This window comes from Doryrhamphus excisus, linkage group LG20 (genome assembly GCF_037039965.1).
Source record: "Doryrhamphus excisus strain RoL-2023G ecotype Guam linkage group LG20, RoL_Dexc_Guam_v1.1, whole genome shotgun sequence".
In the NCBI taxonomy this organism is placed as follows: domain Eukaryota; kingdom Metazoa; phylum Chordata; class Actinopteri; order Syngnathiformes; family Syngnathidae; genus Doryrhamphus; species Doryrhamphus excisus.
This window is the reverse complement of record NC_136376.1, coordinates 5,787,086-5,814,446: the sequence shown is the minus strand read 5'-3', so window position 1 is coordinate 5,814,446 and position 27,361 is coordinate 5,787,086. Positions and strand designations below refer to the sequence as shown.

The 27,361-nt window shown below is 41.8% G+C and overlaps 1 protein-coding gene across 3 annotated transcripts in view; it reads left to right on the top strand.

The window, feature by feature from the left end:
- slc8a1b (solute carrier family 8 member 1b) overlaps positions 1–27,361 on the top strand; it is a 108,005-nt gene that overhangs the window by 70,511 nt on the left and 10,133 nt on the right. The window contains exons 5-8 of one of the 3 annotated variants that reach the window (XM_058058984.2): positions 15,139–15,245; positions 21,612–21,769; positions 22,315–22,414; positions 27,132–27,317. In XM_058058984.2, the coding sequence (XP_057914967.2) occupies positions 15,139–15,245; positions 21,612–21,769; positions 22,315–22,414; positions 27,132–27,317 (551 nt within the window). Of the gene's footprint in view, positions 1–15,138; positions 15,258–15,474; positions 15,585–21,611; positions 21,770–22,314; positions 22,415–27,131; positions 27,318–27,361 lie in introns of all 3 variants that reach the window. The other 2 variants (XM_058058981.2, XM_058058983.2) reach the window with 2 other exon arrangements.

Below are 27,361 nucleotides of genomic sequence, written 5' to 3'. Positions count from 1 at the left end.
TCCCGCCCGTGTCCTTGCAAATATGTTTTTTCGAGCAATCTTACTAAAATTTTCCCAAACTTCCTGGTGATTAGTTACAGTGGGTGTTTGAGCTGTGTGAGAAATTTCAAGTCAATTCCATTTCAGTCTAGGTCACAACCGGTCCGCCTGCAAAAAAAACCACCAAAAAACGCTAAAAATGACTGTGATGTGCTGATTTTGGAGCCGTAGACTGTCAAACAAACTTTGGTTTACGACAAACTTACGTACTTTGTATGCTAGCATAGGACTTTCGTATCTTTTCATCGTGTTTGTTTGTTTTTTTCTAAGTATGTGTGTTGTGCTCCACACATACACACCACATATTTTCACCATAACCATAACTAACTTCTGCACAAACCAAAAAAAAATTGCAAGGTTTTGAGTAAGGCCAAAAATTGCACAGCATTGTGACCTATGGTAGACCTTACTATGTCTTCTACCACTCAGTGTCCTCACCAACACTGTTTACTTCGACTCTGCATCATTAACATGTCATGGCGCTGATCCAGTGTGGCCACCTCGCCAGGTCTGTTTGATTGACAGGTGTCTATTGACATCAGGGCGACAAGCGGAGGATTTGTCCCAACACTGGTCTGTCACTGTCACGTAATGATGATGTGGTTTATTCCCACAGGGAAACGTGGTGGAAGGTGCGCTAACAAGAGTGTTCTAATAGTGGGGGTGTGAAAATATGTTTCTGTACCATATATGTAAACATTCAGCACAACCGTGAAGGAAATGTAAAGGAAAGAAGTTTGGTTAAGTTTGGAAACTGAAAATCTTGGATTATAATCTTGGGATTATGTTTGGATTTGTATACATACATTTATACTTTCAGACTTTTTGGTAAAGAAAGACAGAAGTTTTGAACGCATCGTCTTAGCAATGTAAAATTTAAATATACTACACTAGGGGGCAGCATATTACCTTTCTTCCTTTGAGAAACCTAATTTTTACGGTAGCGAACATGTATCGTTTTGCTTCATGACACAAAAAGACGTTACTCTGCAAGGAGCTTCTTTTTCTTGCAGCAGTCGTATTGATGTATCATGAAAATGTATACAAGACGCTTGCAGAATACAACGAAAATGTTTTCATAACTTATTCGGCTAGTGCTCTAGTTCCTGCTTAATTCACTTGTTTTTATTACTTGTAACACTTTTTTTTCTTATGGACATTAACATACTTTCCAAACATATATAATTGAGTGAAAGACATTAATAGTGGAAGTATGAAGGATTTTTAGGGACACAATAAAATGCAAAATAATTGTAAAAAATATTAAGAAAAAAGTCATTAATTATGACAAATTTTTTCCCTATTCATATTCTGGCTGCATGGCGAAAAAGTGGTTAGCATGCAGGCCTCACAGCTAGGGGACCCAAGTTCAATTCCACCCTCTGCCATCTCTGTGTGGAGCATGCGTGGGTTTTCTCCGGGTACTCCGGTTTCCTCCAACATTCCAAAAACATGCTAGGTTAATCGGCGACTCCAAATTGTCCATAGGTATGAATGTGAGTGTGAATGGTTGTTTGTCTATATGTGCCCTGTGATTGGCTGGAGAGCAGCTGGGATAGGCTTCAGAAAACGAATGAATGAATAATCATTCATTTTCTGACAAGTGAAGGAACCATCCTATAGACCAGATAAGAACAAGAACAGATAAACCTAATATAGTAAAATAAAAATATATACATGGGGGAAATTGTCTTAGTTTAAAAAATGAAAACATAACCATTGGTTTAATTTTTCTTTTACATCAACATGGTCCACATCACTGCATTTAAAACACAAAAATATAATTTTAATCCAATTTAAACGTCATATTTTGTGTGAGCAAATGACAAATTAGTGGCGCTCTATTGTCGTTGAAGCACCCGTGGGTTTAGTTGTCCATGTGAGCCAGTGTCCAACATCTGGATCCACATTGAGTTCTTGTTGACGATCAAATCCCCAACGTCAACTAATCCTCCGTCAGCCGCTTTGTGTGCGTCTTATTGAAGACGTAGCGCACATGCACCATCCAGCAGTCACCAATGTCCAAGGAGCGTGGCGGATGAATGGTCAGCTGCTCCAATCAATAAAAGGAGAAAGACTATTCCTGATCAATAGTCAAGCTAATGTATTATCTTGGGACAGCTGAGAGGAAAAAAAAAAAAGCATTTGTCAGTGCTGACATTTTGGTGGGGAGAACAGAGCTGGAGCCTGCAGCTTGAATTCACTTTTCATTTACATCGACCCTCTTGGTTGTTTGATGTGCTGAGCGTGCATGAGTGGAAGACACACACACACACACACACACACACACACACACACTGTAACAGGTGATACAAGTCAAACGACTGCAGTCAATCAATGTCTCATCAGTGACCTCACTGAACCTCGGAGACAAACTCACCCTGGCAGAGACGTCTCGCTGCTGAGAAGCATCATCAATTTTACATAAGAATTGACCTCCTCAACCTTTGACGACTTTTGTCGCGTCAGCACTCTGAGATTAATGTTAAACAACGCTGCTTTTTAAAAGAGATCAGTTTGTCGATACCCGGGAGACACGACTGCCTCCTTTGAGTGGATCAAATTGACCATGGACCTCTGAAATTATAAGCCATCATTGTCTAAATATCTGGCAACACATAGTCGAGCATGGCGGCGGTAGCGTGCATGAGTGTTGACGGCTCTGTGGGAGCTGTGGTTTATCGAGGTTGGAACATTAATTCCACTTTGTGAAAGATATATTCATTCGTTCATTCATTTTCTACCACTTTTTCCTCACGAGGGTCGCTGGGGGTTAACCCTAACCCCTAACCCCTAACCCCTAACCCCTAACCCCTAACCCCTAACCCTAATTCATTCATTCATTCAATCATTCATTCATTTTCTACTGCTTTTCCTCACGAGGGGTGCTGGAGCCTATCCCAGCTGTCTTTCAACCATTCACACTCACATTCATACCTATGGACAATTTGGAGTGGCCAATTAACCTAGCATGTTTTTGGAATGTGGGAGGAAACCGGAGTACCCGGAGAAAACCCACGCATGCACGGGGAGAACATGCAAACTCCACACAGAGATGGCCGAGGGTGGAATCAAATTCGGGTTTCCTAGCTGTGAGGCCTGTGCGATAACCACTCGCCGTGTAGTTTCAAGCCATAAAAACTATTTTATAAGAGCTCAGCGGGCATCTTGCTTGTGTTATAGACCGCTCCACAGCAAGTAGCATGGAGCCGTGTAGCGTGCGTGTTATTTTCATGTAAAACAATGTGTTGTTTTACGGAAATTTTGCTGAAACTTATATATGTTCTACTGATGAACGGAAAAAGGGAGGAACAAAATTTTTGTTTTGGTAAATACCATTGAAAAATGGTATTGAAAAATCAGTAACAATCAACAAAAATGGAATCGAACACTTGTCCTCTTAGTTGTGAGGTCTGTGCGCTGTGCACTCGACTACCGTGCCGCCCTGTGAAAGATATAGATATACGTAAATGAAAGCAGACATACTGTAGTAGAATGACTTGGGAAATAGTCAAAGAGTTAAAATCTCTTAACTCATTTTGTGCAATCATTTCAATTCCTCGGTGGGAGTGTTGAGATGCGATCACGGCGCACTAATCAAGCACCATCTGTCGCCTCAGGCAGCGTAACGCTATTGTGTCTCCGGGGGAATGGCGTCCGAAGCTGTTTCAGGTCGACAGTCAGCGTGTTTTGGGTTGTCTCGGTTTGTTTTAGGTCTTCTAACCCAGAAAGCAAACGTCAGTCTTGGTTTTTGCAGCTCAGTTGTTTTTAGGTCTTCTGCTTGCCTGCTCTGTTGAATCATTAGGGACGATGGACATCAGTGAACTCAGCACCGCAGCTTTCAGTTTTCATCTTAGCAAGACGTTTTGGATAACCGTATGCTTGTAACTTTGTGAGAACACATGGCCAAAGGTCTGGTTCTGTCCTCGGGTGCACAAAGCAAGATCCATAAAGTCACATCCTGGTCCTAAGTGAGTCTCAAAAAGGTGTCTCTTTGCTTCCTGCTGCTGAGAGTTCCACTTGACTTTGAGTAGCCGGCAGAAGCACTCGTGCTCCTCTCGCCTGTCAAACAGCAGAGTGAGTCATTACTTCAAATGAGGCAAATTGTTCCGTGTCGCCTCTCGTTTTTTACCCCTTCCATCTCACCCACGCATTTCGCCTCGCAGAAGACGGTTTTTGTGTGCCAGCTCGATGACAGAGTGTTGAACACATCCTATCATTTTGATTATATATACTGTAATATTATATTATGAGTCCATATTTTTAATAAAACATACACTGTTAATTTTATTTGTACTTGGTTGTATTAGTTTATTCGGTGCGAACGGTTCTAACATCGCTCAGTCATTCTATCATGGATTTTTGAAAATGATTTAATTTATAAAAGACTATGGACTATACCGCTCACTAGGGTTGTGGATATGCTGGAGCCTATACCAGCTGTCTTTGGGCGAGAGACCGGGTACACCCTGGACTGGTCGCCAGCCAATCACAACAGCTATGGACTATTATTAGTCAATACATATTGAAAGACAGCTGCACAGCGGGCGTGTGGTTATCACACAGGCCTCACAGCTAGGAGACCCGAGTTCAATTCCACCTTCCGCCATCTCTGTGTGGAGTTTGCATGTTCTCCCCGTGCATGCGTAGGTTTTCTCCGGGTACTCCGGTTTCCTACCACATTCCAAAAACATGCTAGGTTAATTAGCGACTCCAAATTGTCCATAGGTATGAATGTGAGTGTGAATGGTTGTTTGTCTATATGTGCCCTGTGATTGGCTGGCCACCAGTCCAGGGTGTACCCCGCCTCTCGCCTGAAGACAGCTGGGATAGGCTCCAGCACCCCCTGCGACCCTTGTGAGGATAACCGGTAGAAAATGAATGAATGAATATTGAAAGACATGGTATATGTAGTATGCTGGATACTTATGTTACTATCATGAGACATGTACTGTACCTTATATTACATTACCTTCACACTGCATGGAGTCAGCCATGGCATGTTAGACATAACATTGTCAAAAAAGGTTCTCCTGTTCTGTATGGAAGTGGTCCGTTACCTAGTTACCTAGTAGGAAGTGGTTTTTGGCTTCTTCCCCACTCCCTTTGAAGCCCTTTCTTAAGTTTACAATAAACAAATTGGAGCCGAACTAATTACCTCGGTAGCATGCTATGTTAAAAGCGGGGGCCGTCTCTTGTGTCTCTGCAGGGATCCCATAGCCTGTGCATTACAGTGGAGCAATGTGTTGTAAACAAAGAATAATAGGATTGTAAAGGTGACTACAGGGGTGCTATTTCATGTCTACGGGGCTCTAATCGTGATGAAAGTTGTATTTACAAAGTCATAAACAGGTTTTCTGCGCTTTGGTCTGTAAATTAATCGATACAGGATTAATCGATACATGTGTGTTTCGTCTAATTGTCTATCAGTGCCACACAGGCTAGATGACAAGAGTGTTCACTCTGCATCTGTCTGTGCGTATTGGTCCTGGAGTGGAATGAACATTGAGAGTGAGCCCTCATCTTATTAAGACTCTTTGTGTAGGCGTTACTAGTGAGATACAGACGGTTAGCCATAGAGCAGTTAGCTTTGTGAGGCTGCATACACTAACATGAATGAGGGCACCAAAGTGATGGTCTGTGTGGCGAACGCCACAGCCGACAGACAACAAGGTGAGCACATGAACACAGACGATTTCCTCGACTGCGGGATCAATGGCGGTGCCTCAGGCAGTTAACTCTTACTGAGGCGTTTGGTTTATTAACAAATTTGTGCACGCTCACAGACGGTGTCGCTCGCTAAATGAAGGAAACTTTAAATATTGCTTGTCAAGACATAACCAAACGATGGAAGCTAAGGCTCTCTCTCTTGATGTGGACCTACACAACCGCCATCCTCGAGCTAAGCGACCTTAACGAGTAAAAGCCACCACATAGTTGAAAACTCCCTCGCATTATTGGGCAAGGGTTGCCGTGGAAACGAAGCCACCCCCATCCTCCAGCACTTCCACCTGCAATCACGTGAACTTATATCGCCACTGTTGCTATTAAGTGTGGATGGATCTGTGATGCTAACAAGAATATGGACGTATTAAAGGAATATTACTGTAAATGATGAGTATGGCAAGCCAAAGAAAGGATATTAACGCCAGGGGGACATATCATATTACACCGCATCTATTTAGCTTTGCAAGGCTGCTGATATTACTCTTTTTATATTTTTTGGATGGAAGCTGATGAAGAAAAAAGATAGTGTGCATGTTGTATTATTACCTTATCACCTGTGTCTCATCAGTCGTGTTGTTCTGTCTTTGTTGTCGCTAACCAAATCCCTCCTGTGTCCCACCTGTGCCCTGCTGTCTCGCCTGTACAGAAGCAATTAAAGCTTGCTGTGTTGCATAATTGAATTAATTACACAGCAACAATATCAGTATTTCATATAGGCGTATTGATACGGTATGTTATGTCACAATACTGAAATAAACACAAAATAACATGCGTTTGTATACAGTACTGTCAAGTGCATGATAGTCCTTTTGAGAAAAGACGCATTAACAGCAATGGCATTTCGAAATAACTGAGGCAAAATGGAGTGCACTACTTGGCTGCTACCAGCAGAGGCACTGTTGATTCCATTGCAACTTGTGTTTTTATTTTCTCTTATTTTTCCCGAGTTACAAAACATTGAATGTTAAATTCAGTAAAGTAAGAAAAATATCTATTCATGAAATAATTAGAAAACATTTAGTCGTATTTTTTGTTCTTTAAAATTAATATTTAAAAAATAGCAATGACCGGCTATTAAATGGAGTGCACTATTTTGCAGCTGAAGCATTGAGTTGCAAAACATTTAATGTTAAATTAAGAAAAGATAAATATCCATACATTAATTTTCCTTTCCACTTATCTTCACTAGACGCGGGGTACACCCTGGACAGCACATATAGACAAACAACCATTCACACTCACATTCATACCTATGGACAATTTGGAGTCGCCAATTAACCTAGCATGTTTTTGGAATGTGGGAGGAAACCGGAGTACCCGGAGAAAACCCACGCACAGGGAGAACACTTAAATTGAAACCAGGTCTTCACGATCTCCTGACTGCCTACATGCTAACCACTCATCCACTGCGTTGCCCCAAGACAAATATTCTTGCAAAAATTGGCGTGCACTATTAAGCAGGAACCAGCAGAGGCACTGTTAATTCAGTCATTCAGTTTTTCTCGCAATGCAGAGTATTTACTGTAATGTTCAATTTGTTAACACACATTCTGTGGTATTTCCTAAAAGAAAACTATGAACTATTCTATACAGTCCATACTAGGAAATGGGGTGTGAATTGTTAGGATAACAGTTACCATTTGAACACTATTATTAAACCAGGAATACACAACAGACACACAAAAACAACCAAAAGGATAGAGATTTGAATTCAACGGGGCAACATTATGTGAGCATTTGATTGACAGCTGCTCTAATTGTACTGCAGAGAGCGCTCATCATTTTCACTCGCTCCCAAAATGAATGCAACGGCACAAAATCCAAAAGGACGACAGGAGGGCGGGAAAGATGTCAGCTTGGGAAAAGTCAAATATTTATTTGTAGCAAAATCCAGACAGTTAAATGTCTGCTCTCATGTTGCATAAAAGCTTTTTATGGCATGAAGACATTCTGCACTCAAATCACACGAACCAAACTTTTGACATCCACACACACGCGTGCACACATGCACTCTTTGTTTGTGTGTGCTCATTAGTGCTTAGCTTGTATGAAAACATTCCAATATGACTTTGTTCTGCGGCGTGACCATCTGTCACTCCACTTTATCTCCGCTAACCTCCAACATGTTCGCTGGCCTAATTGCAATTATAACCTGCACACGCTTGAAGTGTGTGTCGGCCCAGCACGTGCAAGCCATCGCCGCTCGCTGGAGTCATTCAGTCATTTTCAAACCGGCGACATAAATGCAACGGTTAAACAAAAATATTACTTTTTCATCTTCATAGCGTGCAAAGACTTAAATACAGAAGAACTTCAAAACAACCCTTATGATCAAGCTAATTGGAGAGCTACAGAAACATACAAAATGATGCCTAGTACTTGCAGTCAAAGTTACAGTAATTTGTTGTTGTAGTCAACAAAAGTAGCACATAGAGCACGCCTCAGGTCCTGGCTGCTCAGTACAATATGACCCAAGTTTTAGACCCAAGACGCTCACCCTCTTTCTGGTCTAGAGACACTGCCACTGAGGAAAAGACAGGAAGCAGAACTGGAGGTAGCAGAGATGAGGATGCTGAGGTTCTCATTGGGAGTGACCGGGATGGATAGGATCAGGAACAAGTACATCAGAGGGACATTACATGTTAGAGACCTCGGAGATAACGTCAGAGAGGCCAGACTGAGCTGGATCCGACATGTCCAGAGGATAGATGGTGAATATATTGGTAGAAGGATGCTGCGTTTAGAGCTGCCAGGTAGGAGGCGCAGAGGAAGACCAAAGAGGAGGATTAGGAGGACATGAGGGTAGTTGGTGTGAGAGAGACAAGGGTTGGATGGAGATTGATTGATTTCCTGTGGTGATCCCTGAAGGGAAAGGCGCACCCTGTGCACCCTTGCATGGACTCATCACCAATTCTAATCGATTACTCAAAGAGGGAGTAGTACTAAGCGCTTTTATATCAGTTTAGTTTTCTTCTTACACCTTTATGACAGGTAAGAAGTGCTAAAAAGCACAATATCTTCTCTCTCGCCGCTTAATGATACGCCTAACCAAACAGTGAATCATCAAATTAGACACGTAACACAGAGGCTAAACTTCTTCTTACACTTACATTACATGTTTTATCTGTATGATCTTATTCTCACTTTCTGTTGTGCCACACTGCAAATTTTACCTCAACTTCAGAAGTAGCCAGAGGTGTTCAACATCTGGAGACAACACTCCTTGTACACACACACACACACATATATGGCTGCGCACAATGAAGCAAGGTTACCTAATAAGGACTTCACCCCAGCAGCTTCCCGGGACGTCGGTGGAAGTTATCATCACGTTGTATTGGCACATGGACAAACTCGTGTGCTTCCAATCACATTTACAAGCACCCGCACTGACATTTCCTGTGTGTGCGTGTGTGTGTATGTGTGGGGGGAGTGTGTGTCTGTGAGGGAGTCCCCGGGATGTTCCAAAAGTCCTTATTTGGTTAACAAGCTTTACTTCAGATAGAAACAAAGATAGAGAAGACCGGGAAACTCCCCATGAAGTTCAAGCAAATAGTTTAAATAACACAAACAGGGGTTGACACACACACACAGACACACACACACACACACACACGGTTTGCATTGTGCTGTCCCATAAAGACAAACAGGGATGTAAACATTATTTTATGGGCTCAGGAAACGGGCTACTGAATGGACCCAACTAAGGAAGTTTGAACTGTAGATATATACCAAATTCCAAAAATATCAAAATGGCCACCACATCATTCATTTTCTACCGCTTATCCTCATGAGGGTGCTGTCTTTCACCCTGGACTGGTCGCCAGCCAATCACAGGGCACATATAGACAAACAACCATTCACACTCACATTCATACCTATGGACAATTTGGAGTCACCAATTAACTTAGCATGTTTTTGGAATGTGGGAGGAAACCGGAGTACCAGGAGGAAAACCACGCATGCACGCGGAGAACATGCAAACTCCACACAGAGACGGCCGAGGGTGGAATTGAACTTGGGTCTTCTAGCTGTGAGGCCTGCACTCTACCCATTCACCTGCCATGCAGTCCTTATGTTCACATGATCCATATTATAGTAAACATCAGTCCAGCAGGAGATATAAGAGATTTGTAGAAATGAACCCACAGTGATGTGTTCAGGGAACAATGTGTGCTGTAATTAATTTGGAAATTCGACTGTAACAGCTTGTCCCTGGTGTGAGTGTGTGTGTGTATGTGTGTGTTAAAGCAGATCCTTATTAGCATCCAGTATTATTATTTATTTCCCGTATATGCATGTGTGCTTATTAAAGCAGGTCATGCACAAACGCTGTCAAGCCCATTGTTGTGGTTTGACTCGGCGGCTAACAACATTATTACCTTCCACTGCATATACACACATGGCACTGCAAGTGCACCCTGAAACCGCCCTGCCATAACGCAAACAATCAGGCGGCTGGCACTCCCCACGCTCAAGAGCAACCACGAGTATGCTTTTTGTGCGTTTTGCCATCGAAGTCCGCCCACAACAAATCTGTTCTAGGCAAACAAAAGCGGCTCCTAGACTGAGAGGCTGCCTCTACACACACGCATACAGTAAATATGCACACATGCACAGGCATGCACATTAAATAAATATAACACACATCTGCACGCAAGTAACAGTGTTTGGTCATTGTTGTCATGCTAATATCCACTATAGTGAGTGTTTTTTCACCCTTCTATTCTTAAAATAAAACAGTGGTTCCCAAAATGACTTTTTCCAACCCAAATACAGTATGTCATTGCAGGGAAAGTGGGCGTGGTTATTGTGTTTTACAACTTCCTGTATGACTTCAGATGCAAAGCATCAGAAACTGTTTAAACAGGGGCGTTAATGTTAATTAAGCCATTAAACACGTTATATGTATGTGTGCAGTGGATTAACATAAGTTTAATCATCATTATGTAATTGAGCAAAATCAAATCTCATCATAGGCGAGTGGTTAGCACGCAGGCCACACAGCTGACACAACCCGAGTTCGATTCCACCCTCGACCATCTATGTGTGGAGTTTGCATGTTCTCCCCGTGCATGCTAGGTTAATTAGCGACTCCTAACTGTCCATAGGTATGAATGTGAGTGGGAATATTTATTTGTCTCAATGCTCCCTGTGATTGGCTGGCGACCAGTCCAGGGTGTTATGGAATGCTCCTGTCTCCACGTCTCCACATCCTAACAGACAATATGTGTTAGAAGGGATAAAACACACATAGGAGATACATGTGTGATGGAGGAGAAGTGATACGTCTCAGGTGCTAATGTGCTTTTTAGAGGAGGCAGATGGACGCCATTTGTCGGGGATGTAAACACACCAGGGTGCACCTTTTTGGAGCACAAATTCCCTCCCTGGTGTGTGTGTGTGGATGTCCTAATGTGAGACATTGTGTCTTCCAATGTTGCTTCCTATAGTAATTTGTCCCAGGGTCACGCTATGTCACCGTAACTTTTATACAAGTGTAAAAATAAGCTTAGCAAATTGCTCTGCATTTACCTCGGGAGGCTTGAACCTAAGTACTACACACATTTTCCAATAAAGAATCATGTATTTACACTATTCTTACTGTACTGTATATATGAGCACGTGATTGGACACAGCGTCCTGCAAACAATGTAGGCTACTGTGGAACATCACTGCCTCACTCATGTCTTCTTTTCCTTTGCACACGTCAAAACACACACACATTAGTCTGAAAACAGTCTTGTTGCTGGACCAAATATACTCTGTCGCCATGACGACCAGTATATGAAGCTGCTTTACGGGTTCCGTGATTAGTATGTGTGTGTGTGTGTGTGTGTGGTCATGCGCCAGTTTCAACAGAAGAGTCACCGTTCCTAAATTTTGTAGTTCATAGTTTAAAAAAGCAGCACTTTGAAATGCACATTACCGCCCCCCAGTGGACTGGATAGAAATGTCTTGGTAAATGAGCTAAGGTATCTGCATAATAGTTCCATTAATCCTCATTAGATGACATCCCTCCATTGCCCTGCTAAACCTCCTCTATATGTCCTCCATGCTTCCACCAACCAACCTCCATCCGCTCGCCTTCTTTCCTCATCTCCTTCCTCCCTCCAAAATTCAACCTCCTCTATCTTGACCCCTCAGTCCCTCCTCCATTTTCCTCATCTAGCGCTCCTACCTCCTCCATGCTTCCAAAGTCCCTCCTCCATACCTCCTCCATGCTTCCACAGTCCCTCCTCCATCTTCATCTAGCGTTCCTCCATACCTCCTCCATGCTTCCAAAGTCCCTCCTCCATCCTCCTCATCTAGCGCTCCTCCATACCTCCTTCATGCTTCCACAGTCCATCATCCATCTCTCCTCAATGTGTCATCCACTCCTCCTTCATCTTCACTCGCTTTCCTCCTTCATCCTTCCTCCCGTTGTAATCTTTTCTCCATCCTTCCACAATCCAACATCCACCCATCCTATATTTATCCTCCATCCTTTCCCATTTTGCTTTCATCCTTCCTATTCCCACTCTTTTGCCTCCTCAGCCGTCCTTAATCTATCCTTCATCCGTTGTTCCTTCTATTCTCCATCCATACCTTCCCTCCATCTCTTCAATAAAGCATCCATTTTTCTGTCATGCCTCATCCATCTTTCCATCATCCATCCTCCAGTCCATCCCATCTTATTTGTCTTACAATCCATCCTCCATCCCTCCTTCATCTTTCCACATTCCATCATCTATCATCTCCTCCTTCTCACTCCGTCCTTCCTCCAGCTGCTGTGGGAGCAGCAGCCTTGTTAGCTTCTCCAGGCCACAAACTCTTCTCCATCTGCTGTTATGGGACAGTTACAAATGGGCTCGCCCTCCTAACATGTTAATCCCCCACTAGTGGAGAATGTGTGTGTGTGTGTGTGTGTGTGTGTGTGTGTGTGTGTGTAGGCCAGGATCATTTAATGGATTAAAGGCTGCTTTGTTGGTATCAAGTGGCAGCCAGATCAACCTGTGCGATGCCGTAATGAGATAATGAGAGGGGCTGCAACACGTCTTCCGCCATGACAATTAGGTCTGTTAAAGTGTGTTTTAAATTACAATTGGAGCGACTGGTCGTTCTCGTACTTTAGTATCACATCTACCACTTATTTAACATCTACCACTTATTTAACATCTACCACTTATTTAACATCTACCACTTATTTAACATCTACCACTTATTTAACATCTACCACTTATTTAACATCTACCACTTGTTTAACATCTACCACTTATTTAACATCTACCACTTATTTAACATCTACCACTTATTTAACATCTACCACTTATTTAACATCTACCACTTATTTAAAGCCGCAACGCCACAAAAGCTCTTTTAAGTTCACCAATGGGAAACATTACCGTTAGTTATGAACGACAACAGACCACAGGGGCTTTTTTTGTGTTGTCTTTTTATTGCTGTTTCGTTAACAATAGTATGTCAGTTTGTGTGTGTGTGTGTGTGTGTGTGTTCCAATTTGCCGCCCTACAGGCCAGATTAGAAGCGTTCTTTCAGCTGTCCTTGTAGTGGATTTGGATCAGAATATGGGTTTTGTTCCAGATGGGGGAGGTGGAGGCACACACACATAAACAAGCAGAAGTGCCTGCAAGCATCGACACACACACACACACACACACACATACACAGCTTGGCTTGTTTAGGATTTGGTTAGAAGTGCCAGATTAAGTGTTGTTATAGTTATAGCAGCTTGACGGAGACTTAAACACTGGTGTGGAGACCAAGTATGCGAAATGAAAGTGCTGAGTAAGCAGCTTTTCCTTCTTCTTTTTCATTTTTTCTGCTTGCTATCTTTCATATGATCTTTTCTTTCAACTATGTCACTTGTCAGTCCAATCCTTGTTGGCCAATTCAGCCAAAAGCCAAAACAAATAAGATAGGAAACCATTTTAGGGGAGCATTACCACCCCCAAGTGGTCTGGAGTTTCCATTTAGTATTCTTGAGTCTTTTTCAGGCAACAGGTCATAGTTTAATGTTGGGGGGGGGTGGTGTTTATTTAGTTAAAACTAACTTGGAGCAGGCCAAAACTTGGAGAGAGGCTTTTGATTCTAAAATGCGAGAACTAGCTTTTTTTTTTAAACCAAATGGTTATTTATTAAGATGTATATTGGCCAAAACAGCAACAGAAATAGTGTTGAAATAGCCAAGTAGCTGCAACCGACATTTTGAAGCACTTGTAGAGGTAGATAAGGCTGCAGAATAATGACTACAAAAAAAACTACATCGAGAGGTTGCTTACAGCCACAGCTGTCAATGGCAATCTTCTTTGACACGGTGCTAATTAGCATTCACTGCACTCTTCTGCTATTGCAAACTATAGGAGGCTGCGGTGAATTGAATGGAGTTGTTAACTCATTCGCAAAAAGAGGTGATGATGCAACTGCACAATAGAAGATATCATGTTTGGTGCAGTTTTCATTCATTCATTCATTTTCTACCGCTTATCCTCACGAAGGACGCAAAGGGTGCTGGAGCCTATCCCAGCTGTCTTCGGGCGAGAGGCGGGACACACCCTAGAATAGTCACAGGGCACATATAGACAAACAACCATTCACACTCACATTCATACCTATGGACAATTTGGAGTCACCAATTAACCTAGCATGTTTTTGGAATGTGGGAGGAAACCGGAGTACCCGGAGAAAACCCACGCATGCACGGGGAGAACATGCAAACTCCACACAGAGATGGTCGAGGGTGGAATCGAACTCGGGTCTCCTAGCTGTGAGGCCTGCGTGCTAACCACTCATCCACCATGCAGCCTGGTGCAGTTTTAAGCTGTTAAAACTCTTTTATAAGAGCTCAGCGGGCATCTTTCTCATGTTATAGAACGCTCCATAGCAAGTAGGAAGTCAAAAAGCATGGAGCCATGCAGCGTGCATGTGTTATTTTCATGTTTTACGGAAATTTTGCTGATGTTCTACTGATGAACGGAAAAAGGGAGGAACCAATTTTTTTTGGTAAATACCATGTTATTACAGCCCTGGAACACAATATTATGTGTGCATTGAAAAATCAGTCACAATCAACAAAAATGGCCGAATAAGTTAATTGGATTTTTTGCTAAAATGGCGGAAATCTTAGTGGACTGCGTGGATTTATTTAGGAGCATCGGGACTACTTTACGATAGACAAAAAGTTAGATTTACACAAATGAACCAGGCAGAATTAGCCGCCTCAGATCATCTTCTAGCCTACTTGAAGAAAATGTTGCCTTTTACAGCGTGGGAAATTTCAAACACTGCTTCCTGTTTCCTCTTTCAGCTTTTCCTCATTTTTCTCTCTTCTCTTCCTTCCTTTTCCTCCCTCTTCTCCTCCGCCTCCTCCAGTAAAACCATCAACGTGAAAATAATTGATGACGAGGAGTACGAGAAGAACAAAACCTTCTACGTAGAGATCGGAGAACCTCGCCTGGTGGAGAGCGACGACTCCAAAGGTCGGGAGGAGGGTGAGCCTCGCGGGCCGCCGTGTCACTTTTAACCAGCGTTTCGTTACACCGCCGGTGTCATTGAACTACACACCAGCTTGTGCACCACATCTCCGCCTCCTGTGTGTGTGTGTGTGTGTGTATTATCATTCATTGTGTGTCATGTTGTTTGTGTTTACACCATGCATGCATTTACCATCCCCTTCTATGTGTGTGTGTACGTGTGTGTCCCATACAGGAAGTCCATAACCGTTAGGATCTTAAACCGTGAGGAGTACAATAAGCAGTCCTCCTTCTACATTCTGCTTCAAGCCCCCCAGTGGAGATGCGGCTGGATAGAGCGGACAGGTGTGACACCCCCACCTCCATGGAGAACTCTCTCCATCACCTTTGAGGAGATTCTCAGTCAACAGGCCACTTTTTCCACACCGTCCTGTTCACATTAGCAAAGTAGAATCCAAATCTGGTTCAGAACCAGATTGCACACATTCATATAGAAACACTTATTGGATGATTCATGCATCTTTGGCTGGTAAATGAAGGAATTAGAATCAATTCCTTTGACCTTGACTTTTACTGACCTGCATCACAAGTTTGGATGGAAATACACTCATTTTCTCCCACAAAGTCAAACAGCACAAAATAATAAGCATCCACAAATTATTGCTTTAAATAATTAAACAAAAAAATTAACTAATTTAATAACTTTGTGTCATTCCTTAAAAAAATGTTTTGTCAGATAAAGGTAATTGGAAATGCTAAACAAAATTAATAGCACATTAATTTCCCAAAAACTGGAGGTTACATGGGTAGTTATTTTATTCTAATGTTTTATTGTAATGGTTTTATAATAATAATAATAATAATAATAATAATAATAATAATAATAATAATAATAATAATGTGATGAGGTAGTTATTTTATTTTAATGTTTTATTGTAATTATATAGTAATAATAATAATAATAATAATATGCTGCATAGGGTAGTTATTATATTTAGTTTAGTTTATATTTTAATGTTGTAATATTGCTAATAATAATAATGATAATAATGATAATTATTTTATAATAAAAATTTGCTGAATAAAGGTTGCAAATTTTTTTTAAATATTTGTGATTAAAAAAACAAAAACAAATTCGACTGCAGTAACCCCTAATAAGGTACTTTGAACAATTTAATAAATGAGAATTCAATACTTGAAAAATGTACAATTTGAGCCGCATATTTGTACAGTAATACATTACAAGGCATTTTATTAATTTGGTAACAAATATATATTTTTTTACAAATGAATAATAATTTTCATACTCATACTTTCTTTTCCAATTATTATTATCATCTTATTATCATGTGATGTCACTTTAATGGCTGGTACTAACTTTACTTTCATAACCAAATACCTCCCCAATTCATTTTAGGGAAAATAACGAACATCGTGAGGTTTGTTACTGAAATCCAGCATATTATAATCACGTGAAATTGGTTGGTTTTCTTTTGGAAAAAGTGACGGACGGCTGATGCAGGAAGAGGCCTGTTGATTTAGGATGGATGTTCAATACACATTGGCAGTGGTGGAGCTACTTGGTGGCCAATGGGGGAGTGACCCCGGCCACCCCACTGGCCATCTAGACATTTCACATATCAACGCCTTGCCACCCCTGCTGTATGTGAGTAATGGTCTCACCTCGGCCACCCTAATGACAAATGTCTGGCTCCGCCACTGCACGCTGGTGCAGTTCTCCTGCTTCTCTTTGTGTCTCCCTCTTTTTCCCCACATGTCCTCCTTTGCTTCCCTTAAGAGGTTTTCTTGAGTGGGAATCACACCTGTCCTCCTCCTCATCCTCCTCCTCCTCTTTTATTTTTTATTTCTTTTTCTCGCTTCCTGCCAGTATAGCTTTCAGTGCTTCCGCGCAATCTTGTCTGCTGGTTGAAAATGTCACCGCTTTCTCACCGTGACATTTCTCAAGTGTTCACCGACAGCGGTAATGGACGTGGTGGGCACACAAGCACATTTTCAGGGAAGAAAACCCAAGAGGCTTTGCTTCATTTTGCCTTTGACAAGTCACACATCAGGCAAACACAGCAGCCGATGAGTAATAAGACAAAAACACAAAGGCTGAAACAACCTTTATGGACACAAATAGGATGATGTTCCACAAGAAAAACAAACCTTATCTTCCAAACTTTGCTTATAAAACACTGGCGGGTCTATTTGAACAAAAGTATTGGGACACATCTCATAATCAGCCAATTCATCTCAGTTGGCCAAAGTTGCACATTTAGCAAAACATGACCCCCCCCCCAAAAAAAAAATCTCACACACTTGAAAATCTTGTAGAAAGAGCAGAAGCTCCGTATTTTTGTGCACTTTTCACTTTATGCATTTTGATTTTTTTAGAAAGTGCACATGTTCCAATATTTGCATTTATGTTGTGTGTGTTTAGACAAAAAAAAACAGCCTAAAAATGTTTTAATTTGATTTAAATTAATTTCTGAATCATGGCCTGAGAATATGATGAAATTACTGTATCAATTTATTTAACAATGTGTTATTACTTTTATTATTCATAAACCTCAGAGGGATTTCATGTGTTTACACCACCTATAACTGAAGCAGATACACACACACACATACTGCAGTGCTATCAGTGCTTCCAGGGCAGTGTGTGTGTGTGTGTGTGTGTGTTTATGGTGATGAGTGGATCAGAGCTGAGGTTGGGATGTAACATAATCACAGTGAGGAGATGAAGCACACCTCCGGGAGAAACACACCCGCACACTTTGAGAGCTGCAGCACTTTGTGGGTATTTAACACACGTTTAACGACCTTCTCTTGCTGCTAGCACACATCTTTATGGTCTGTCGGTGTGTGTGTGTGTGTGTGTGTGTGTGTGTGTTCTTACATCATGCATGGTCATCGGGAGTCGGGAGTGCAAGTCATCACATTATCCAGATTTCAGCCCCTGTATTTGATGGTTTCTTCTCAAGTGACTACTATACTAATACTATAGAAATTGAATGGGGATATACTGTATGTTAGAGTAGTCAGGGTACAGCTTGTATATATAGCATATATTTACTGTCTACAAGAACGCAAATGGACAGTTTTGCACATTTAACAATTCCAGTCACACAATATATTGTATTGTACTTACAAAAAGTGCAGTTGCACAACATCACAAAGCATGGCAAAGCATCTTCATGCTGGAAAACGTTGAGTGAATTGACGAGTGAGACAGTGCCCTCCGCTGGATTCATAGCTGCAGCACTGTTTTTCCCCTGCAGATAGTGCCATTGAACCATTTTCTATATAAGTTACCATAAAAATAAAAAAGTACAAAACGGGCAGTTACAAAATATCACAGCTTGCCGAAGCATCTTCCTGCTGGAAAACGTTGAGTCAATTGACAAGTGAGACAGTGCCCTCTGCTGGATTCATAGCTTGAGCACTGTTTTTCCCCTGCAGGTAGTGCCATTGAACCACTTTCTATGCAAGTTACCATGCGTGCAGTTACACAATATCAAAGCTTGCCAAAGCATCCTCCTGCTGGAAAACGTTGAGTGAATTGACTAGCGAGACAGTGCCCTCTGCTTGATTCATAGCTTGAGCACTGTTTTTCCCCTGCAGATAGTGCCATTGTACCACTTTCTATGAAAGTTACCGTAAAATCACCCTTACAAAGTGTGCAGTTACACAATATCAAAGCTTGCCAAAGCATCCTCCTGCTGGTAAAAGTTGAGTGAATTGACTAGTGAGACAGTGCCCTCTGCTGGATCCATAGCTGCAGCACTGATTTTCCCCTGCAGATAGTGCCATTGTACCACTTTCTATGCAAGTTAGCATAAAATCACCCTTACAAAGCGTACCAAAGCATCTTCCTGCTGGAAAACTTTGTGTGAAATGACTAGTGAGGCAGTGCCCTCTGCTGGATTTGTCGCTGCAGCACTGTTTTTTCCCTGCAGATAATGCCATCAAACCACTTTCTATGTAGGTTACCATATTTTTTTTAAACCTACAAAATATCACAGCTTGCCAAAGTATCTTCCTGCTGGAAAACGTTGAGTCAATTGACTAGTGAGACAGTCTGCTGCATTCATAGCTTCAGGACTGTTTTCCTCCTGCAGATAGTGCCATCAAAGCATAAAAAACACAAAGCAATGTGCTAAGAAGGGATTACTATAAATAGCTTTCATTTTATTATAATATTTTATTATAAAATAATGGGCAAATTGCCTCCCGACCACACTCTGATGTCCATGACTTAAGTGTGGGAAACACGGCTAGTTATTCCGTGTGTTTTTTTTAGGGACTTTCTAACCCTTGCGTGCCTTCAGATGTGAGTTACACAACAGCGTTAACATTCAGGCACCATGAGAGACCTGAGTCAGCATTTTTTCTTTCTTTCTTTTCCGGCTGCAGCCAATACGGATGCAGCCCCTGAAGTATTTTGTGTAGGTTTTTGCTGTTTGACAGAATTAAAGTGTGGCTTTTGCAGGGTGAGGTTGTGTTAGAAGTTCGAGGACCTGGTGATGTTGCAGCTTTGTTTGTGTTTGATGGAACGGGCTGGCCAGGGGAGAGAGGAGGAGGAGGAGAGGTCACAGCAGGCTGAAGCCCTCCGACACTCTTTCCGAACGGGAGAAAGTGCAGCGTGAGGAAGGAACACTGCTGAGGGGGAAAACATCCCAAAACGCACGCCCTGCACAAGGGGTCACAACCCCCTTCTCCCAAAACACACACATATCTGCACTCCAGCACACACTTTTATGTGACAGATTTTGTTTGACAGTAACATCCTCTCGCCCTCCATGTTGCGTTACGTAAGGCAACACAACATTCTCATCATCTGGCCTGCACTAATTAAGAGTGTGCATGTGCCACAACAAGACAACATTAATGAGGGTCACGAGAGTCCTCCTGCTAGTTGTCAGCATCCTAAAGTTTCGTTGCGGGTCTCGTTGTGTGCTTCGGTTGGTTAGAACGAGGCCGCCTTGTGTCATTTGTCCGCTCCATATCAGCGTCAGTGGACGCATTGTAAAGTCTGCATCGTTAGCTAATGTGTGCTTAAACTGCACTTACCTAAGTGGTAGTTTGAAAGGTGCATTGCCTCATTGTCGGCATGGTAACCAAGGGTTAAAAAAAAGAAAAATATAAAAGGTTGACTTGAATTGCTGGTTCCCCACTCTTGGTCTAATACTATAGTATTTTTACACCATTTAAAGTCCCATAGGTTTAATGCTAGTGCTGATGTGTCCAAAGGGGCCATTTGCAGCTTGGAGTACATCCTAAACATAAAATTCAAATATTCAGCCCCCATCAGAACATTACAAATGGAGGGTTAAGTTTAAAAAAAAAAACAAAAAATAAGAAGAAAATGTGTTAAAATACTTTTTTTTTTTCATTTCTGCTATTGTTTTGGTCAATTTTCCAACTATTTCTACATTTTTCTTAATGTTGTTATTATGACTGTATTCCGATAATACCTATTTTGACTTTCCACAACCTCATTTCCCAAAAATTACAACTTTTGTTCATTTCTCATAATATTCCAACTTACATATGTTTTTCTTTCATATTTCAACTTTATGCCACCAAAGTGACATTATTTTTTTCATAATAATACAACATTATTCCTGTGGATTACAACTTGATTTTCTATTCATATTTTGCCTTTATACTGGTAAAAATACTGCTATTTTTGCTGTTTTTTGGTGGTTGTTAAATTATATTTCTAGAATGTGCTGCAAGCTAATAAAAAAATGGTTCCCTATCGTAAGGTTTTGTGTGTCTGTAGCTTTAATGCTAATTAATTATATTTTTCCACGCCTGTGTTTGATGTGTGCGCATGCATTAATATTTCCCTTTAATACGTAACCCTCTGCAGGCTACACTCGATGCATGGCAAGCTCTTATCAAATGCATTTCTGCTACCTTATGGCCCAAACATGATCTCTTCTATTGTGGAGTTGTGTCATCACCTCTTTCTGCTTCTCGTGTAAAAAAAAAAAAAAAAAAATGTAAAAAAAGTATAAATATGTCTTTGGGATGGAGCGGTCAGGTTGTAAAAAAAAAAAAACATAACAGTGCCGACAACTTTGTCTTTAGTGTTCTATGGTCTGGACATTAGAAACATGTAACATTAGGTCATGGACTTGCTTGGCCATCTCCGTCCAGGCTGTTCAGTTCAATATGGCTAAGTCAATAAGTCGACAATAGTAATACAAGAAGACAATATGTACTAAAATGCGTGTTACGCTTCATGCACCATTTGTGTACATTCATCACACATTCCACCTCACTTCTTTTTACACTTGTATGATGTTTACTAATGTTAAATAATATATATATGACGTTTGCGTGTATGTGTGTGCCCAGACGAGAAGCAGCAGCAGAAGGAGGAGGAAGTGCAGGAGGAAGAGGAGGCATTGACAGGAAAGGATGAGGAGGAGAGACGCATCGCTGAGATGGGTCGCCCCATGCTGGGGGACCACGTCAAACTGGAGGTGGTCATAGAGGAGTCCTATGAATTCAAGGTAAAACTCCTAATGAGCAGGAACAAAAACCATGACTTTGGACTTTTTAACCGCATTTCCGTATTAACATTCCCGGATGCACTTACCCATCCTACCTCTATTTCCTACTTCGACTCATTAAAGAGAACATTTACGGTGGACTGAGATGATAGTCACACACACACACAAACACACACATTGGTTACACTAATTAGCCGAGCTGCGGGGTGGTTCTCCTCCTTTTCTTTGCACTTCAGAGGGAAAGCAGGATGTTAATTGTGTTGAATGAATCTGGGAGGGCTGAAGATAAAGCACGTGTACACACACACACACACAAACACACACACCAACCTTTTGTTGTCGTGCTCATTCAGTTATAATGACTTTTTGGCATCAACGTTCAATAAAAAAAAGTGGCAGTCACTAACAGTCAAGGCTCACAGGATTATTATTATTACCATAGATGGAACTCTAATGCTAAAATCACCATTGGATGCTATGCTAAGCTAAGCTATGCTATGCTATGCTATGCTATGCTATATGTGATTGTTGTCATCCTGTGACAGAACACGGTGGACAAGCTGATAAAGAAGACGAACCTGGCTCTGCTGGTAGGAACCAACAGCTGGAGAGACCAGTTCATAGAGGCCATCACTGTCAGTGCAGGTAAGAACCAAAGTACGGCGCAGCTGCAGTCTCGCATCGCTGGCATCTGCGTCATGAAGCCACTTTTAGATGTTCGCCTCTGTTGCTATTGTGGTCAGGTCCGAATTAGCACAGAAGGTCAGTTTGGACCCACGACCCTCATGAGGAAAAGCGGTAGAAAATGAATGAGTGAATGTAAATGAATGTACTGTGAGAAGTATTCCATTGGACTGTGGTTCTTTGAATGGTGCAGTTGCCTTGACAGTCGTGAAGCCTGGGTAACACACGTTAGAATCCTCCGACCCACAAACAATCATTGATGTGATGAACACAATGTATTACCTATCATACCTGTTCATCTTCTTCATCTTTGTCGGTCAGCTCTACGAACCTCCTGAGTCTCTTCTTCTGAGCTTCCCCACTAATCCTGACTAAGAATTCAACCAAAAACTAATTTTGAGGTAGTTAAGGTGGAAACTATCAGCTTGAAAAACATTGATGTGCGAACACGTGAATGTAAAGGCCAGACATTCGCTCGACTTTAATAGGTGCAACTTCCCGAAGGCTTGTTAGGGTGTTGTTGCTAGGCAACCAGCAGACAGTTAGCCAAGAAATAATCTCCTGAAATGATTATTGAGCCTCCGAGGAGCTTACCCCGCTGACTGCATATACCTTAATTGATGCTTCAATATAAATGTGTATGCAACTAACCAGCCTGTCTTATGCATGTGGAAGATTAAGATATGCCTTTATTCGTCCCTGTATTTAAGCACAATAATACAAATGATCGATCATGAGTATACAGTATCATTCAATCTCCACTCATTCAATAACCTGTAAAAAAGGAATATATAAGCTATTATTATTACTATATGAATGCAAATAGAGCTCATTTTTGAACATGATATATGGGGAGCATTTCTTATTAAATGAGTATACATATGCTGCATTTCCTTATGCATGAAAGTGAAAGTGATGCACACCAGGACAAAGTAGCAGATCAAGGAGTTAATTTCACTTTTGGATGTTACAGTCCATCTGAATAGTAGCCAAGTAGGTCAGGTGACCCAACCTATCCAACTGATGAGGCCACAAAATGTCAATAAAGTTTTGTGATATGTATTACTGTCCTTATTTTTTTCAATATGCGTCAATTCATGTAATTGGTACTGTCGCTGATTAGCTGCCCATCTTTCAAACTGGCCTTCAGGAAGGTTTATGCTGTTGTTCCTTGTAACCGCGACAACAAATGCGTGGCATTAGAGGCGTGCTGTGAGAGCAGCACGGAGGCGGTGGGAGTTGATGTTGATGCAGCAAAGTGCGCGATCGTTGCGTGGTGTTGTTGTTTCATCACACCTGTCATGCATAAAGGCAGTCTCATTTGGACCGTAAAACGACTTCCTCGGCTCTGCTGAGATGCCATCAGTTGTTTTGACTTCAATCGGCACAAACGTCGTCACTCCTTCCTGTGGCTCCCCAGCTTCATTACCAGGCTTAAACGTGAGGTCGGAGGTTAATGACTTTTCCTGGTGACTTTAAGTGTGCTGAACCCAACACACGGCATCGCCACCAGGATGGGTCAGGGCCATTATCCCCGAGGCTCGATTCTGGTAATTGATGGAAGACACTGAGTAATGGCTACGTGGATTTGTGATGATCTGCACATCTATTTGACAACCTGTTGACACCCAAACCTCACAAAGGGAACTGGGGCTAGATTCTGAAGATTTAAAGCAACACTGCTGCTCTCCATGCATACTAAAGGGGTTTCACAGGGATCTATCCTTGGTCCCCTCATTCTTTCATAGACACTGTGTGGGCATGTTTTGGTCTTTACGATCACACTTGGTTGACTTTTATTATGGTGTTAAACACTAGAATTCAATGATAGCTATATTTGACAGAAAAATAAAAATTGTTTTTGTGATTGTATTTGGGGCTGCACGGTGGTCAAGTGGTTAGCGCGGAGTCCTCACAGCTAGGAGACCAGGGTTCAATTCCACCACGGCCATCTCTGTGTGGAGTTTGCATGTTCTCCTCGTGCATGCGTGGGTTTTTTCCGGGTACTCCGGTTTCCTCCCACATTCCAAAAACATGCTAGGTTAATTGGCGACTCCAAATTGTCCATAGGTATGAATGTGAGTGTGAATGGTTGTTGGTCTATATGTGCCCTGTGATTGGCTGGCGACTAGTCTAGGGTGTGTCCCGCCTCTCGCCCGAAGACAGCTGGGATAGGCTCCAGCACCCCTGCGACCCTCGTGAGGATAAGCGGTAGAAAATGAATGAAATGTATTTGACAGTGGCAATAAATTATTATGCATACACGATAATATGCTGGTTTCTCAGGGATCTATCCTTGGTCCCCTCATTCTTTCATAGACACTGTGAATTAACAAGAAAATTTGGACAGTTGTATGCTCCAAATATGTCCCAAACCAACTTTAGGGAGATTTATGTTGTTGTTTTAACTTGAGCATATTTTTTGGTCTTTACGATCACACTTGGTTGACTTTTATTATGGTGTTAAACGCTAGCATTCAATGGTAGCTATATTCGACAGAAAAATAAAAATTGTTTTTGTGATTGTATTCGACATTGTCAATAAATTATTATGCATAAACGATAATGTGGTGGTTTGTACCCCTTTCTGTACAAGCTAAATCTTGACTGTTTGATTAAAGGCCACTGAGTGCTGTGCAGACAATACCACACACCTCCTCTGATGACATCCAATCAGGGGAATGAGTGGACAACATTGCGAGGGTGCGTTGAAGTCGTTACAATCAAACATGATTGTCTGCACATACGATCCATATACGTTGTTCAGTGATGAGGTTAGACTAGGGACGGCATGATGGTAAGATGTGTTGACATGCTCAGTGATTGACACGCTGCTCTTAATGATGATGTTTACCATGGAGGCGACGATCAAATTATGGCTGGACTAGCTGATATAAATGTAATATGAATTAAAAACAGCAGCATGTCATGCACGCACACACACACACACACACACACACACTCAACGGGCTGTCATACTGCTGCAGGGAGGCTTTTAAGTTGGAATTCAAGCTGCCAGACACAGGCAAATCTGAAAATTAGCAAGTCAAATTCAGCTATAATAATTTTCTTAAGATTTGTCAATGAAGAACGTTCAAAAAGTGGGATGCTTGGATGTCAGACGTCTACTCAAGTCGATTGCTTTTTAACTTGAGAAGCATGGTATCTTATTTCAATCACTTGACTGTGATCATTAATGACAAAGTGTGTTTGTTTGTGTAGTCGGTGCATGCATTTGCGAAAAGAGTGAGTGCTCTCACCTCCGCTTGGGATTCAGAGTGCGGTGCCCTTGAGCGCACATCTTGACACGTGCCAAGAATGCTGCAGTTTAGTTTTATTTTCTATGCGCTTGCCTGAACGCTGACATGAAACTTCGCTCTCTGTCTCATCCTCTGTCATGGATAGTGACTGTGGAGTTGTTGGAAGTCTGCTACACACAAAGCGCCGCTTTTAAAGAAGAAAACGTCAAAAAAAAAAAGTTGTTGATTTCACAACTTTTGGTGCTAATTTCACTTTAAATGTTCACTGTGAAATATTGTCCAGTCCCACGCACCATATTCTTGCTCTCCTGCTGTGACTTCCAGTGGATGTCCTTTATAATTAACACACACTGTGGAGGTACACAGGCTGTCTTTTTACCGTGACCTTCTCCTCTCCCTTCCATTTACACTTAATGAGATGATTAGCGCCAAGTTCTCACCCTGAAATAGGAAACGCTTATTTTTTTCATTCATTCATTTTCTACCGCTTTTCCTCACAAGGGTCGCGGGGGATGCTGGAGCCTATTCCTGCTGACTTCTGGCGAGAGGCGGGGTACACCCTGGACTGGTGGCCAGCCAATCACAGGGCACATATAGACAAACAACCATTCACACTCACATTCATACCTATGGTATTAACCTAGCATGTTTTTGGAATGTGGGAGGAAACCGGAGTACCCGGAGAAAACCCATGCATGCACGGGGAGATCATGCAAACTCCACACAGAGATGGCTTGAGGGTGGAATTGAACTCGGCGCTAGCCACTCGACCACTGTGCAGCCCGTGTTTATTTTTTAGTCCATAAAAGTTACATTTTAATTTGGAGCATAATATTGCGTACTATTAAGTGCAACCATCGGGTTTGTGACTTGTTAAGTGTTCTTACTCAACATAGAGAATACATTTCAACTAATAATTTATCGTTTTCAAATGGTGGCCAAAGTTTTTCCGAGTGCTAAATGCTGAAAATGAATATATTATATATATATATATATATATTATATATATATATATAATATAGATATGTAATGGAGTCATTGACTATATTTCAAGAAAGGAAAGCATTTCATCAGTTGTGCCTCTGTCCACCAGAGGGAGGCTGACGTCATCGCAGCGCCCCGGCAGGCATAACCAATGTAATGCTTTGCTGGGATGGATTGCGTAATGGGAAAACGTTACAATAGTTGTTTTTACCGGGAACTCCCACATAAAAAAATATAAATGTGAATTAATTCATATAGTAATAATGAATAAATGAATGAATGAATGCTCATGTATGTTGCTTTAAAATCACGTAAAATTACAATATACAAGGGATCAAGATCTTGTGTCGTAATAACACAGATTATCTCACCACGTGATTGCTCCCCTTAACCGTAATGATCCTCGACATGCATGTTCTTGTCCTTCCTTTCAGGCGAAGATGACGACGACGAGGAGTGTGGCGAGGAGAAGCTGCCGTCGTGCTTCGACTATGTCATGCACTTCCTCACCGTCTTCTGGAAGGTTCTGTTCGCCTTTGTGCCGCCCACAGAGTACTGGAACGGCTGGGCGTGCTTTGTGGTGTCCATCTGCATGATCGGCCTGCTCACCGCCATCATCGGTACAGCAAACACCAGAAGACGTGTGTGTGTGTGTGTGTGTGTC